This window comes from Falco cherrug, chromosome 12 (genome assembly GCF_023634085.1).
Source record: "Falco cherrug isolate bFalChe1 chromosome 12, bFalChe1.pri, whole genome shotgun sequence".
Lineage (NCBI taxonomy): Eukaryota > Metazoa > Chordata > Aves > Falconiformes > Falconidae > Falco > Falco cherrug.
The window spans coordinates 21,758,442-21,774,142 of NC_073708.1; the positions used below are offsets into that span (position 1 = coordinate 21,758,442).

The 15,701-nt window shown below is 39.3% G+C and overlaps 1 protein-coding gene across 3 annotated transcripts in view; it reads right to left on the minus strand.

Annotated features, from left to right (window-relative positions):
• Positions 1–2,196: 2,196 nt before the first annotated feature.
• DNAJB4 (DnaJ heat shock protein family (Hsp40) member B4) overlaps positions 2,197–15,701 on the minus strand; it is a 32,091-nt gene continuing 18,586 nt past the window's right edge. For all 3 annotated transcript variants that reach the window (XM_014278534.3, XM_014278535.3, XM_055724331.1), the window contains 2 exons: positions 12,405–12,979; positions 2,197–10,811 (listed from right to left, as the gene is read on the minus strand). In XM_014278534.3, the coding sequence (XP_014134009.1) occupies positions 10,578–10,811; positions 12,405–12,979 (809 nt within the window). In that variant the 3' untranslated portion in view covers positions 2,197–10,577. The remainder of the gene's footprint in view (positions 10,812–12,404; positions 12,980–15,701) is intronic.

Genomic DNA, 15,701 nt, shown 5'->3' on the forward strand with positions numbered 1-15,701 from the left:
GCGGGAGGCGCTGGGTGCGGGAGGGCCCGGCCGCGCCGCGCCGCCCCCCGGGCCGCTCCCTCCTCCGCTGCCCCGGGAGGGGACCGGCGCTCTGCCCCGCCGTGCCCACAGCCCCGCAGCCTGGGCCGCCGCGGGGCCGGGCACCGAGGCCCCCTGCCGCTGCCCGCCGTAGCAGCCGTAACTCAAGCAAGGGAGCGCGGAGCCGGGCCAGGAGCTACTCACAGCCACCGGTAACCCCTCCCGCCCGCGGGTCCGGGCCGGCAGCGTCCGGGGGCTCCTCTCGATGGCAGCCAGGGACACCTGGAGCTGGGCCCGCCGGGGGCCGGGGCCCGCCGCTCGCTGCCTGTTGCGAGGGCATCGCTGCTGCTTTCTCCGTAACGGTGCATTAGAGACGGTGTGTAGCGTAGAGTGTGCTCACCTCACCTGAAGGTCTCCCAACATCATACGCAAATCTGGACTGTAAAAAGTTTACCATCTTTCCACTCGCTGGTTCAGGAATTTCTACTAATAACAAAGTACTGAATGTTATTCAGAATAGGTTTATATTCAGGATATAGAAGAAAACATTAAGTATACAAGGACTTCAGCCAACTCTTGCTTATTTACCACAATCATACTTCGTGTACCTATAAACCCCTCTAACGATTCATAAAGAAATAGCTGTATAAGCAAAGTTTCAGAGGCTTCCTATTGAACTGGACAACAGCTTCAAAACACTGAGATGTAACATATAGATACTTGAAAAGTATTTTCCAACATTTAGTAGATTTAACATGTTCCTTTCTCCATCATGGAATAGAGAAATGTACTCTACAGAACGAGTTAGATGATCATGTGTTGTAAGAGACATACATGATCTGTGCTCCTGTGGAACTACACTCACCTGAGCGCAAGTTGCTCCATTTCCACTGGTGTTCTGAATCCACTCAAGGTGTGAAGAGCGGAAATTTCACAAGGCAACACCCAGCACTCCTAAAGGAATTTTCTCTAAAGCTGCAAAGAAGCAGCATTGCCTTACTGCATCTTCTGACTCAGAATAAAAAAGACAAATCACTGGGGAGGGGGGGAAGGGAAAAAAAAAGGGGGGGGGGGGGGCAATTCTGGCACACAGGAGTCAGACTAGGTAGGCACAGAAAAGTGAATTAGTAGGAGCCAGCCTGGAGTCAAAAGTTCTTAGCATAGCAAATCAGAAAGTCCGCAGAACATCTCAGAAAAGACATGTAACTTTTAAACTGCTCATGTTGTGGGGAAAAAAAAAGTTTGAAGCCAGCCAGATTTCAGTCATTCCAGATGGCTTGTGGTAGATTTAACTGAACACTCAAAAATACTTCACTTTTATCCAATTCTAATCGAAGACAATTCAATTCAAGATTGTTATGAATTTTCTAGTCATTTCCACCAATTAAAAGAAACCCACAGAACAAACTTGCCATCATACTTTAATAGGTGACTTTTCAGTCTAGTTTAAAACCAGGAAACTTACCATTTCTCTGAACTTGGAGAACTCTGTGTATTTTTTTCCCCCGTTACTGCAATGCAATTCAGACAAGATGTTGGCATAAATTGGATGAGATTGCAGTGAGATGAAAGAGATGGATTAAATAACAGTGCCAAACTGTTCACATTCGTTCTGATATTTAGGGGGGTTTGCTGTTTTGCAATTTTAAATGGGCGGTTTCTTTTAAGACGTGCCCTTTCCATTTACTAAAATGTATTACAAAGGAATTGGTGACATTCACAAGTATTTACGTCCTGTCTCTACCAATCTTGATCTCCACCAACTCATTCCTTATCTTCTGAAAAGATAATTAAATCAATGAATTTAAAAAATTCATTTTTTTATGAAGTGAATGTGAAATGAAATGAAATATGCAAAAGTGAATACTGTTTGCAGTCATTATTTAATTATTGATGTTAATAATTTAATGTAAATTAAACCAGCCAAGTTTCTATACAGTGACATACAGAGGTTGTGAAGATTTATTTTAAAAACTCATGGATGTTGACAGCCCTAATTTAGGTATTCATTGCAAATCTTTCTTCAGTGAAAGTGTTAATGTTTCCACATTTCATATGGGGAGATGGAAAAAGACAGCTGAAGTTGTGCAAGAACTACACTGACCCTACTTACAGCTTCAAGCAGCAGCAGCAGCAGCTTTTAAGTACTGAAAGAAGAGACCAACAGAGCTGACCAAATAAACTGAAGATCATATTGTACTGTTTAATACAAACAGTATGAAGCATATATATGCTATCATAATTTATACAGTGTAACAGGTGACATTGTTGTCATTTAAATCTGAGGAAGGTAACGTTGCACATATGCTAAATTAGTCTCAAAAGGCAAACCTAGAAGAGCATCTACATGAAATTGGCACAGCAAGAAACTGCAAAGAAGCATTCAACACTCACTTTCACCTGTCCATTATTGCTACACGTGCTTATTTTTTGCTAAGCTGCAAATTCTATTTATTAATATTGCTCTGATCATGTATTAGCAGTTCCAACCACTTGGATTTAATCAGCATAACAGTGTTGACTGAGTGATCTGTAGAGCTAGAAATGAGTCAGACTGCTGAGAAGCTTAAAGAATAAAAGCCTGTAATGGGTACACGGCATTTTCTCCATTTACAACCAGTCCTGGTCTCAGGCTTCCTTGAACATGTATCCACACTAGGGAAATATCTGGCAACATTAACTAACGCACATCAAAACTAGGTCATGAATTCAAACAAGCCTCAAGCAATTCAGGATAGCTGGGATCCAAAAGTTACTTAGATTTCACTTCTTGTAAATTATATTGTTGGAGAGTTAACCATTTAAATAGAAGTTAATAATCCATTATTAGCCTTAGCTTTAGAAGAAAAAATAAGCTATTTACTAAGAGAAAAAAAAAAGGAAAAATGGGTTTCAGTTCTTTTATTCTATATCTCACACTGCAGTTTATTACATTTTTCAGTTTCTCAGCTACAGCACTTAAGATGCCAGAATTGTGGCATGCAACAGGCATAAAGTTTGTGGATAAAGTATCTGGAATAGAACAGTGATGTTACTGGATATGAAATGCACAGTGCTATACTGAAAACTGTCAGTACATAAAGTTGTTTCACTACACATAAAATCTCTATATATATTGGTATCTACCTATATGTGACTTAGGCAGTTCTTACCTGCAGCATATTATATCTTTCTGGTTATCCATGTTCCAAACAAAGCAACTGCTTAAAAGAATTACTAGTATGGCAAGAGAACAAAGAGTTTCTTGTAAGGTATTTTAGGACCTTATCTTGTTTAGTCTAATTAAAATAAGACCGAGAAGAAACATACCTGGTGTTTGTAAGTATCTGTGATAGCATTAAGTGGATATAAACTATCTAAATAAAAGAATATTGATAAAAATAGAACTGAAATCTCCTACTCATAAATAATGTTCACAACTATTTTTAAACCATCAGAGGATACTGCAAAACAAGGCTTTTCTCTAAGATTTTATTTCCTCCTCAATTTTAAGACAGGAGTTCAAATAGGACTGCCTGTGAGAGGAGGGGACCAAACTCCATTACCAAAACTTAATGATCTTCTGAGAGTTTGTCCATATTACATTAAGTATTGATGTTTTCCATGTGTCAAAGGCAAAATATGAACTAGCAAAACCATCCTCTGAAAGTTTGTGCAGCAGCAATGAACTCAGTTCGCACACCAGCTTCAGTTTTGGAATTGTGACTTGATAGGGAGCACAAGGGGATCCTAGGAATTTTTATCCTGCTTCCTACTACTTTTAAAATCAGTTTGTTGGTATATGAGGAAAATAAAAATATGTGGTTTTCCTGGATTGCTCTCAGAAGTGTTTTTAGGTCCTTACTACACTTAGCCATAGCTTTTGTGGCAAGGTCTGCTTCTCGTTGAACCCAGTTTATCCACCTTTCTTTGGATACAAATACAAGCAGTTGAGACATTTCTGCGGAGCATGCCATAAAGTACTAATCAGAGAAGTGCTATATGGTATTTCAGGAACTGGCTGGGTAGGGATTTTGTTTTTTTAATTATGTAAGGCAACAGGAATGTGAAGATGATAATTTGCCCTTGATACAGCAATCAGGCATGACTAACAAGATTGTCAAAGCTCCTCCCTTGGGTAACCAGTAATTCCAGGGGAACAAAACAAGCACAGGACAGTTATACATTCTAGATCTAAGGGGAGGAACAGCAGACATCTACTTTCACTTTTTAAATAATAGAACAATTAACTGGAGGAGTCTGAAGGAAACAACTCATGCTACCTGATAGTCTGTTGCTGAGCATTTTGACAAATGAAGAGCTGAGATTCTGTACTTGCTGAGATTGGTACTGCCATCTGCCCACTTTGCATGCCAAACAGTAAGTGATTATATGAATACCCTGGTTCTATGGGATTTGTTCAGTAAGCAACGTAGTAAAAACTATTAATGTCAGCTGCAAATGAGGACTAGCATTTACTGACTGGAAAACTGTCTCTTAATGATATTTACAGTAATACGTCCACATATTCTTTAGCTCTAGCATATGAATTCAAGCACATAGAATTTCACCCTGAGTCATAGCAAATTTCACTGGTGGAGTAAAATCTATTCTACCCCCAAAGTATGTTACCAGCGAGTCAGACTAGCACATAAAATGCACACACCAGAAAGGAATAGAGGGCATTTAGTTTGTCAGTTGTCTAGTCACCTCAAGGCTTTTCTTAGAAGCTTCATCAACTATCTGTCAGCATGAGAGCTGCCATACCCACTATGACTTAGAGCTCTCTAAGTGGATCCCTATGGGATTGATGCTGTTGAAGTCAAGGGAAGTGACTCCGGATCTGGCAGGGAGTGCTCCTCATATGCAAGACTGACCAGATCTTCACAAACATACTTCTGTTCTCCACAATCATCTGAGTTTACTGTCTTTCCCTTCCATTGATAGTACAGATGGCATTCAGTCACACACATCATTCTCTCAAACCCCTGTCTATGAAGCACTTGCTTCTGGATAGTTCTGTCAGCCAGACATACAGGTCACCATCAAGTATGCAAGTGCCTAAAGCAGTGAAATAACACAGTTTGGCATGACAGGATAAGAGACATGATTAACAAGCCTTGCACTATTTAAAATCAGTCAGTTGTCCATGAACAGAGTAAAGCCCTTACAAAGGCTACAGACTTCACTCCTTTAGCTCAGTAGCACCCCAGATACACAGCTCCTAGAACCACATTTGAAGACCGCGTCATCACATTAGTGAGGCCAAATCGTCCAAGATTGGCAAAAGCATCTTAAGGGCTTAAGGGTTTGGGGGTTTTCTAGGGTTAAATATTTTGAGAGACTCAAGGGTTATAAGGTAAGAATAATAATAATAAAAAAAAGATGTATGTCTAGGATCATACAGCTTTAACTAAAGGCCAAGGAAGAACCACAATTATTTTCCTCTCTCAACAAAAACTAAATGCCAGCCAGTTGCACCCAGTATGTCTAAAAAGAAAAAAAAAACCAAAAAAAAAACCAAACACCAAAAAACCCACCACAAAGCATGACTCATTAATAGGGAAAGTTTAGTTCATGCAAGCATAGGGCTAGTGGCACTTACCAAGAAGTAGAACTGATTCTTGGCCAAATACAACTCCCTTTCCAGAATGTTGATTTATTTTGGAATGGGCCCTCCAAAAAAAAAAAAAAAAATCCAGAACTCATAGCAGATTATCCAAACAGGACAATGGTCTTCTCCAGTCTCTCAGCAAAACTATGCAAAGTCAAGAATTTCATGGTGTACTGATGCCTGTGTACAGTTCAACCAGGGTCTTTAAAACCAAGCCAGCTACAGACATGACCTTCACCTATGCTTTGGCTCTGCATCAGTCCGATGGACATCTCCTCCTGCTTGGATTTTTGAGAATCAGACATGGATACCATTTTGAGTGTTTACTAAAACTACTAGGACTATCACATCTGAGAATTAGAACACCGGTAATCTCATTTGACTGATCATCATAATACTTATTGCTCATCTTCAGCACTGTTTGTGAGGTTCGGACCAAAGGTCATATTGAAAATAGGGATGAATACTAGAAGAGGACTTACAAATGAAGAGGAGCTCTCACCTCATGAAAGGCACATGGAAGTGAGAACACACAAAGTTACAAGATGAAGGTGGTAAGAACAACAGTGGAGACCCAACCACAGTCCGAAAGTCTGTTACTTCCATAACAAAGTAAACAGGTTGGGACTCAAAACCAATCCAAATCTGCATCATCTGTTCAAGACACCACAAAAAGGCTTCAACAAGTTTTCACCATTGATAATACAAAAGAGTGGAAGAGTAAAATACTAATATCCTCATGACATCAGAAAGCCTGCTCTAGAGCAATCACAGAGTGATACTGCATGGCAGAATGGAGAAATGGTTGTAATGTAGCATGCCCTACTCTTGCAACAGCTTGATGTTGGGGAGATTAAAAAAGGTTAGAAGTAGAGGTTTTCATAGACTTGTTGAATGAACTCCTCTGAAGTAACCAAATGACTTCTACTTTCTATGGCACCTAAGCAAGCTTCAGGAAATCAAAATATCCTTCTTGCCCCAACTTCACGAATGTCCATGTTATTTCCATGTATTTCAGCAGTTAAGAGATAACACTAGGTGACTGTATTTGACTCCTTCTCCCAAGTAGCCTTTATTAAATAATCAAGTGTTTTTTAAAACATAGCTTTTAAGCACATTTTTTGATTAGAAAAGTATTAATTTTTGAGAATCCTGGATTAGATAGATATTAATGTTCCCTCTCTTATTTTGAAGTAATTCCACATGCTATTTTCTGAAACATATGCTTTGTTACTTCTCCGTAAGAAAAGAAATACAAGCATTTCATACCAGTCCTATAGTTCTGTATTTTGAGCATGAAAACAGTTGGAAAAATTTAGTTTGCTATACATATATATCTCTAAATACACAAGATACTGCAATTCCTCAATTTAACACTACTCCTCTTACCCAAGGATGGTTACAAAAAATAATTCTAGTTGCTGTAACCTTTTTTTTTACAAGTTGGACTATAGTTACAAGATCCTGAATTACAAAATGCTCAATTCCATTAGCTTTTCAACCAACAAACAGGTATTTTAGGATGATATGCTTTTAAAGTTGTGTAGCTTACAGCATCTGCCATCATAACAAAAGATAAAAGTAAGTTAAAAACCAACTTTATACTTTTTACTTAAAAACCATATAAGAAATGCAATACGGAACATACTGAAATGGGAATTTTTTGAACAAATATATAGTGTTAACAATAAGCGTAAAGCACTAAGCAGCAAATTTTTCCCTTTGTGATACTGCTCCAATAATTGTTTAGTTCCTTGTAGATTCAGGACTACAGCTAACTGACACTGTATGAAGAGATCTGAAGTTGAAAAATTGACTTGAACAGTATCTCCCAGAAGTTCTATTCCTTTGAGTAACAGAAATGGGATTATTCTTGTGCTCATTAAAAAGTTACTGTAAATTAAATTCCACTTCCACATGACTTACTCTCCAGCAGAAAATCGCATACATGAAGATAACACTGCTATTTCTTAAGCCACCTAGCAGAGCAGGTAACTACTACATTTCCACAGGCAAAAGGCTGACAGCAAATCTTACGTATTTTCTTATGAAGAAAAAAAAAAACCCAAAAAACAAAAAAAAAAAACCTTAGAAAGTGTTGTTAAAGCACTGTATTACGGTTTTAAACTCAAGTAATAAAGCACACCTGCAAGGTATTTCTTTCAATAAAATCATGCTGCAATCAAGGGAACCAGCCCTATTACTGTGTTATAAAACTATAGACTATTACAGAAGGCTCTCCATTTCCCTATGCACCTTCTAACTCTAAAGACAAGTAACTCATATTTCTATTCAAACAAGACTCAAGCATATGAAAGCTTATTGGCAACCCCTATTCCACCTTGTATCTTAAGCAAACTTTCCTTTAGCTAGGACCTGGGCTTTTCCTTCTTCACGGGAGTAAAGCTCAGCCTTTGAAAATAATGAATACTTGAGATCAGCATGATCTTTAAATACCTGCACTAGCCAAATGCTTTTACAGTGTTCTTTGTGCATCTTTCTACGCAGATACAGACCTGCTCCCTAGGGATTCAAGCTGTCACATCAATACCACCCATCTTTGGGCTACGCCTCATTTGCAGAGCACAGCCCATATCTCTGTCTAGTGAAAAGTGCTAAATCCAAGTTCACAGAATCATTCAGGTTGGAAGGAACATCTTGGGATCATGTAGTCCAACATCCCTGCTCAAGCATGGTCAGCTACAGCAGGTTGCCCAGGACCATGCCCAGTCAGGTTCTGTGTATCTCTAGGGATGGTGACTCCTCAGCCTCTCGGGGCAACCTGTTCCAGTGTCTGACGACCCTCACAGTAAAAAGGTGTTTCCTTATGTTCAGATGGAATCCCCTGTGTTTTAACTTGTGTCCACTGCCTCTTAGTCCTACCACTGAGAGCTAGTGAGAAAAGCCTGGCTCCCCCCATCTCCATTCCCTCCCATTAGGTATTTATATTTAAAAGATCCCCCCCAACGCCTTTTCTTCTACATGCTGAAGAGCTCCAGCTCTCTCAGCCGCTCCTACATGGCCCTGTGCTAGTTCTGTTCCAGTAAGTTTGTATCCTCGTTGTACTGGGGAGCCCAGAACTGGACACGGTACTCCAGATGCATCCTCATCAGTGCTGAGTAGAGAAAGGATTGTCTCCCTCAGCCTGCCAGCAAAGCTTTGGCCTGTGTCACCACAAGGGTGCATTGTGGGCTCATGGTCAGTTTGTTATCCGCCCAGACCCCAAGGTCCTTCTCAGCAAAACTGCTTTCCAGCCACTCAGCTCCCAGGGTGTACTACTACTGCCTTGGGTTATTCCTCAGGGAGCAAGACTTCACATTCCCCCTTGTTGAACTCTGTGAGAGTCCAGTTCTCCAACCCACTTAGGTCCCTTTCAAAGGTGGTACATCATCTAGGGTTACCAGCCACTCCTCCCAGTTTCGTGATTTGCAAACTGACTGAGGATGCACCCCACCCCATCCCATAATCCAGGTCATTAATGAAGATTCTGAATAGTATTGGCCCCAGTATTGAGCCATAGGGTACACCACTACTGCCTTGCCTCCTACTGGACTTTGTGCCACTGACTACACCCACCCTGTGCCCACTCATTTGGCCAGGTTTTACTCCACCTCACTTTCCACTTATCTAACCTGTACTTTATCAGTCTGTTTACTAAGGTCAAAGGTAAACAACATGGACTGTTCTCTGGTCATCCACAAAGCTAGTCACCTCACTGTAGAGGGCAACGAGGTTGGTCAAGCACAACTTCCCTTTTGTAAAGCTATGCTAACTACTCCTGATCACCTTGTCCTTCTGTTTGGAAATGCTTTCCAGGAAGATTTTCTCCATCACCTTCCCAAGGACTGAGGTGAATGAAGCTGACTGGCCTGTAGCTCCCCAAATCTTCCTTCCTGCTTTTCTTGAAGACAGGAGTGATATTTGCTCTTTTCCAGTCTACCAGAACATCTCCCAATCTCCACGACCATTCAAAGATAACTGAGTGGCCTTGCAATGGCATTAGCCAGCTCCCTCAGCACTTAGACATGCCACCTGTCAGGCTCATGGACTTCCAGTTTAGGTGCACCCTAATCTGCTCTTCCATCACTGAGGTTCCAGACTTCCCCTCTGGTCTCAGGGGTCTGGAATTCCTGAAGGCTTGTTTTACTGGTAGAGACTGATGCAAAGAAGGCACCGAGTACCTCAGCCTTCTCCATGTCATTTGTCATCAAGCTTGCCTGCTCCGTTTGACAGAAGGCCCACCATTTTCTGTTTATGTACTTGTTGAAACCCTTCTTGCTGTTCTGCCTGAAGGCTGAGGAACTATCCCATAGCAAATGGCTACTCTTGCTCCTCAAGCCACATGCCCTTTGCTAGACTCACAATGCAGTCCTCACACATTCTCTGAGGCAATAAAGAAAATGCTTTCATTCCACTGGGGGATGGTTCAGGAGTCTAAGCCAATTTTCCCAGCCTATGCTTTGTGCAGTGGAAGGCAACATACCAGAATGATATCTTTCATGTTTTGCTCTTTATATTATTTATACATTTGCATATTTCTACTACTATGTCCAATTTCTGTACAAATGGGTAATGTTATAGATAGGGTAGGGATATAAGAAATAAAGTACTTGGAGGCTCAAATACTGTATCAGAAATATGTACTGACTTTGTAAAAACCGACTACATTTTACATTAGGCAAAATAATGAATAACTTTTTTTGATTAGGAAGATCTAAAATAAAATGAGTGGTTTTCCTGTAAATTTTACTGCAGAAGTCACCTGTATGACTTATATTTAACCTTTTTCTTCTCATGCAGCATTACAGTATTTCCCCCCCATCCCACAAAACAAAAAAAAAAAACAAAAAAAAAAAACCCAAATATTCCACTAGTTGTTACAGATTGCACTTTTAAAAGCACAGACTTGCCAGTCTTCTGCATTTCCAGTGTCCTGTTTAAACTGTTAACATACACAGTCTTCATTTTATGAAACTGGAAGATTTCGCCTAAGTACTTCTTTTGATGCTGGAGAAATGTTATCTGGGAAAATTACTTCAAACTCTATAATTAAGTCTCCACGTTGGTCAGGATTTTTGGGAAATGGCAAACCATATCCTATAATTCTTCTTCTCATTCCAGGCTTTACAACTTCATTTACTGTCATGGGTATGGTTCTTCCTTCTATCGTTGGCACGTTGATAGAGCTGCCACACAAAGCCTAAAGAAAGATTGTATCATGAGAAAAAGAAATTGGTCAGAACTTTATCTGTACCTGTAACTGAATTTGGATTATTTAGAAAAGACTAGCATTCTGAACAGTATTTCCACTGTGCACTATTGAGATGTCAAAATTCAAATACAGTGTTCCTCTCTTAAAAACGGAAGACTTCAATTTTTCATTGAGTATCATGGAATTTGCCAATCTTACACAATGGCCACTGGAGGGTAATTGAGCTTATATATCCTTCAGAGCCTTTATCAAATAATGAGCTAGGTGGGCACAGAGTGAACTCTTCACTCGTACTTCTCTAGAGATGTCTAGCTTCTCTGTTTCCATTGGAAATTTAGAGTCCTGTTCCACTTTTTATTTACATTGTACAGGCGTTTACTCCAATATACTATCAACCTATACTATACCAAACTGCAAAACAACATTTAAGTGTCTGTAAGCAAAGGCATATCAAATTTCACAGCCATCTTGGGTAAGCATTCATGATGCTCAAAGAAAAGGAAACAACTGTTTTGGTGCACCAAAATTAGAAGATCACAGACCGCCTCCTGCTTTATCCAATAGTTTGTTTTCATTACTAGGATCTCAGATAACAACATTTTGATTCCTCCAACTTCACCTGATTCAGCACACTTAGTCTATACTGATTATGTCCAACTTACATAACAATGTGTCTAAACAGGCTTTTATCTATGATGGAACTAAATTACTCACATCAACATTAAATGTTGTCTTTTCTCCCTCCCTCATCTTATTTTAGGTGTTTTACCTCACTTCCCATGTATTTTTAGTTAAGAATCCTTTAAGAAGGGAGCTCATAATGTACACAAAGAGCTTTAACACAAGCAAGAGTTTATTGCTCCACCTCATGCTAATTAAGGAGAAAAAAACCAACATACACGCTCATCTACATTATCATTTAAATTATGACCCTGTCGAGGCTTCAGACCCTTCAGAACTCTGCTGAGGTGTTTTTCTGATATTTCTTTTTGAAAGCCAATGTGTTTTGACCTGGAACAGAATTTTAAAAAGCTATACCATTTTTGTTGTTATATATAGCTTCTGTAACACCTGTTCACAATAATTTATAATCATGAAATCAATCTCTACGTACTTTGAAATCACACTCAAATAAGTTAGGACATAAAAAGGCAGACTTAGAATTTGTTCGCAGTGAAAGTATTTAAAACATTTCTACTTTGTCCTACAGAAGTAGCAATCACATCACAGCAGTAAGGAGCATACTATATTGGATGTATTCTTTAACTGTTTGTGTTTGTTACTTCAGCCTAATATATATTTATCTAGAAAGTTAAAGTACAAAGATTTAAGACATACCAACTTTTACTCTCACCCTCATACTCTTCCACCTCTAATAGTAAACAGCTTAAAATAATACTCCATTTTTATCAAAATGGCTATTGCTACCGCTATAAATAACTGTGCTTTGCAGCCACATATTGACTTTACAAGAGTGAAACTTAACTAAAAAACAAAATCAAAAACTTTACTGCTGCCATAGAGCTTGTGCAGCAGAGCCACTGTATCATACTGTAATGTTCTACCAAAAGAGAAACTTACCTCCCTTAAGCTGATCTTAACAGGATAGATAATATTTGATCCATCTCTCTTGAAGTGAGAGTGAGGTTTATCTTTAATGATAAAAACAATATCAGCTGGAATTGTGTTGGGTGTTTCATCACCTTCTTTTGGAAAAGTGATTTTGGTGCCTTCTTTCCATCCTCTTTTTATCTCAATAGTAAGAATTTTGTCCTCTGTTCGGACACTTCTACCATCTGGGTTAAGCCTTTTACGTGAAATCCTCATCCTTTTTGTGCAGCCATGATAAATCTCTTCCAATGACACTTTAAGTTCATGGATTACAGGGGGATCTTGTTTACGACGTAATTGGCTACCAACTGTATTCCTTTCCCTTGGAAAACCATTCATACTAAAACTAGTGAAGGACCCAAATGGATCACCATCCACTTCCATGTCTTCAGTGTCTCTGCCACCAGGCATCCTCCTTCCAAAGAAGATCTCAAAAGGATTTGTGCCACCAAAGAAAGCTGCAAATGTAGCATGTGGGTCGCCATGGAATGAGTACCGGAAGGTACCACCCTGTCCGTCTGGTCCTCCAGCTCCTCCTTTCAGACCTAAATAATACAAATAAGCAAAGTTAAAAACAAATTCAGTATTAGTATAAGATTCCCTATTGTAGAATGTAATGATATCAGAACTGATGAGTCAAAAAGGTCTTTGCAGTAGAGTGAAAGGTCTCCTTTACAAAGAGGACTCAACATCAGACTATGCAGTACCAACTAGTAATTCAATAGCCACAAAGTTTCTGAAGCTCTGGAATGAATTCTACTTCAGAAGAGCATGTATTCTGACAGTGCCAATTTTATTTCATGTGATTGAAGCCAGTTATTCAAAGAACTCGTATCTTAAAACAGAAGACAGGTCTACTTGACTTGATCTTTTCTTGTTCTGCAAAATCTGTTGGGAGTTGCACCCCTCTACAAGATCACTTGTGGGGAAAATTATGCAGTATCATATGCAACATTTTCCATGGTTTCTGTAGCTCAGCTTTAACTGAGTGTTAATTAGTTTTACCTCTGTTTTCCTGCAATTCAGTCTGAGTAAAAGGTAACACGCCAATAGTCAAGCAGCCATATGCTTCCTTAATGTTCAATTTATAATCCCAAACCTATCAGAGTTTGTGTTCCTATGATACAAAATAGGTAAGAAACCTGGGAACCCTTTTTCAATGCAGCCACAAATAAAAATAGCATGGAAGTTCCTAAGATCCATTTGGGTTCAAAAATCTTGTATATAACGTCACAGTCTCCGTGCAAAAAATCAGAATGTTCTCAAACAGAATGTTCTTTCTTTTCTATATGCCAGGAGGAGAGACCTACATCTAATTTCTTCCCGATAAGTCTTCCCTCAGTTCTCACTGGACAGTCCCTTGTACTTCCTGCTCTCTCATTCCAAATCCAGCTAAAATCACTTTCCTTAAATGCCTCTGTCCCAATAGGTGATCTCTAAGTATTTCCTCGTAATAGTGCTCTCCTGCACTGACTATTTTAGGATATCTTCTCAAATCTTTAAGATGAAAGACTGAAAGTCTTCTTAAGAAACTTTTATTTCTAAACTTGTAATGTATCTCACAGCAGCTCAGCACTACGGCTGCTATTCTACTTTCATAGCCATAAAAGTGTGAAGACTTACGTTAGTAAAGTATGCATTCCCTAAATCTGAAAGAGGGGGTTGGTGGGGTTTTTTGGATCACTCTTTTAGACCTTCTGTGCATAAGCTTAATACTGGTTATCAACAGTAACCAAGCAAGACATTAGAATGAGAATGCTTTCCCCATCTCAATACCAGAACATATTAAAAGTACTTAGCAACATGTACTAGTACACCCTTCTGTCACAGAACTGTTAATGTCAAGCAAGCAGATCAGTGGATTCAGTCTGTGGTAGTAGAAGAACACCTTCTGAAACAGCAAGCCAAAAGTTACTGAAGGTCCATCCAGTTCCTGGCTGTAAAAACACTGAGGTTTCCTCCTTCCATCCTCCCACCCCACCCACTGCCTTTCCTTCACAACTAGTTACACTCACAGATGCAACTGAAGAGCTTAAGAGCAACTGAGGCATCGGGAGGTATTTCCAGCTTCACCGTTATAAAAATTATACTTTGGTTTAATATTATGCCTCAAATAAACAGAAATTATGTTTTGAACCTCTGGCTTCAAGTATGCAATACCAGAATGCCAAAGGCTTTATATGCTTTACTTTAAACTCTTTGGTAAAAGTGACTAAAATGATATTTTGGGAAAGTAGATAGGCATGAGTTGCTGCACAGGAATCTAAAATGCAAATGAATCCACAGAGTAAACAGGTTTACAATGACATACAGAAAGAAGGCAGGGGGTAAGAAGGAAGAAGTGCAAGAAGGCAAAAGACCCAAGAGGCAACAAAGGCCCCTGGTATCTACATAAATACTTTTTTCCTAGAATGTTCCAGTAACAGCACTAAAGCTTTGAATACATGCAATGTAACAAAAGACAAAAAAACCCTACATCCTCTGTAGAAGCTGAAGGTCTTCTACATGAATTTATGGATGTTAACAATTGTATTAAGTCCTACAGATGACAGAGGATCAAATTTTATTATGTATTCATAAGAACCCAAAATTTCCCCAAAGTACTGCTATTTAAGTGTCCTCCTTCATATCAGCAAAAACCATGGCCCTAAGTGAATAGCAATAAGTGAGTGACCTACTGGTCATAATGGAAGTAATTATTTCATGTAGAATTTTGATACCATACAGTTAAGGGGAGGGATGTTAATGACTTCCTCTGTTGCTCAATCAAAAGACTGAAAGCCATATTGGTCAAAAATAAATAAAAAGTCATTCTCTCCAGATAACCATTTTAGGATAAATATGACATTTCTGAGGCCTCATTCTCTTGGCATGTTATCACTGTTTACAATTAAAGCTAAAAAAATTGTTCTGGTATTTCATGACATCAGCCAAATTCTTTCCTCTCCAGGCAAGAAGCCAAGGACAACTACAGACTGGACACCTGGGCTTCTGCTCAGAAGGACTGCCCTGTTTAGATCAAGCAGACAACCCTTTAGCAAAAATTTAAGAAAAGAATACATCTATTTTCAACTGCACCTCAAAAAGTGCTATAGCAAGGGAAGACAGCAGTAAAAGATCCCAGAAAGTTATTTATGGGTCACAGAAATTTTTTCAGTTCAGTAACTTTTTGCCTGTCAAGTATCTGGGATTCAAAAAACCCCATAAAAATACATTAAAACAAGAAATAAAAACTAGATCAGCATTAAAGCTCTGCATTACATTTTA